Source organism: Antrostomus carolinensis, unplaced genomic scaffold (assembly GCF_000700745.2).
Source record: "Antrostomus carolinensis isolate BGI_N321 unplaced genomic scaffold, ASM70074v2 scaffold34998, whole genome shotgun sequence".
In the NCBI taxonomy this organism is placed as follows: Eukaryota; Metazoa; Chordata; class Aves; order Caprimulgiformes; family Caprimulgidae; genus Antrostomus; species Antrostomus carolinensis.
Window position 1 is genome coordinate 1234 of NW_010332921.1, and position 1255 is coordinate 2488.

At 54.7% G+C, this 1255-nt stretch overlaps 1 protein-coding gene across 1 annotated transcript in view; it reads left to right on the forward strand.

The window, feature by feature from the left end:
* The window catches only part of KCNE3 (potassium voltage-gated channel subfamily E regulatory subunit 3), a 669-nt gene extending 602 nt beyond the window's left edge, over positions 1 to 67 (forward strand). The window contains exon 2 of the mRNA XM_010173698.2: positions 2 to 67. Within this exon, the coding sequence (XP_010172000.1) occupies positions 2 to 67 (66 nt within the window). The remainder of the gene's footprint in view (position 1) is intronic.
* Positions 68 to 1255: the final 1188 nt, after the last annotated feature.

Below are 1255 nucleotides of genomic sequence, written 5' to 3' on the forward strand. Positions count from 1 at the left end.
CCGCAAAGTGGACAAACGTAGTGACCCATATCACGTCTACATCAAGAACAGGGTCTCCATGATCTGAGCTCGGCCCCCAATGCCTTGTCCACCAAGAGTTGGTGGGTTTAGGGTCACGTCGCTGCTGTACAACCCCCACTGTTTGTAGGATGGGACAGTGCTGCTGGCTAGCTTGTCCCCAAAGCTGCCAAGAACCCCTCTCCTGGTGTCCCCATGGAGGTGTCCACCCTCGGTGTGAGCAGTGTGGGGACATCCTGGCCAGGCTACAGCTTCTCTCTGGCAGGAGCTGACAAGGTGTGACCCATGGGCAGGTCCCGGTTCTGCAAAACCCCCCTTGGCTGAGCCCTGGGAGGATGGGGATGACAGAGGCAGCTCCTTTCCCACCGTGGCCTGTTGAAGTTGGCAGGGGTCTTCAAGGAGGAAAAGTCACCATTTCCCTGCTCAGATTGGCCAGCGTTGACCTCGGTGGGTTGCCAGCAGCTTCGTGACATGGGCCAGAGGGCTTTTCTGGTGTGAAAACCTTGTAATTTCTGAGCTGGGCTGGGCCTCGCTTCTCTAGCGGGGAATTAAAGGAGGTGGTGGCTTCCAATGGGGTCATGTTTGCTTCTTCTCCAAGCCAAGTCGGTGTCGGGGACAATCCATGGGACACCTCCCCGTGCTGGTGTCCTGCCCTGACTGCCAAAGCTCAGGGGATGCTGTAAGGGCTAAACCTGCTCCCTCTGTGCCACCAAGGTGACATCAAGGCCAACCCCTTAGTGGCATCACAACCTCTGTCCTGAGCCAGGAGATGCTTCCTGCCTGTCACCAGCTGAGGAGCATCACTCAAACCATGGGCAGCATTACCCAAGTCTGGTTGGAAGCATCCGGTTCCACATGTCCCCAAAGGTCTCTTTGGGCTCCGGACGGTGATGCCGAAGTTTTTCCTGTTTCCTTCCTGCTGTCGACTGTAGCTTTGGCCTTTTGTACCTTAGATCCCAAATGTGTTTTCCACGGGGTGAGGGCTCAGCGGTGAACGGGAAGGGGATGGATGTTCTCAGGTCCTGCTGGGCTCCTTGGCTTCAACTCCACTATTAAACTACTCAAGTTTGGGACTGCTCTGTGGAGTGGCTGATGTCCAGGACACTCAAAACAAGCTCCAGTGACCTAGTCCTTCTCACGTCTTCACCTATGAATAATGACATAATGAATGTCTTTAATTGCAACTAGATTAATTGGCCCGTAGGGACCTTTCCGCCCGCATTCAAAAATGAAACAC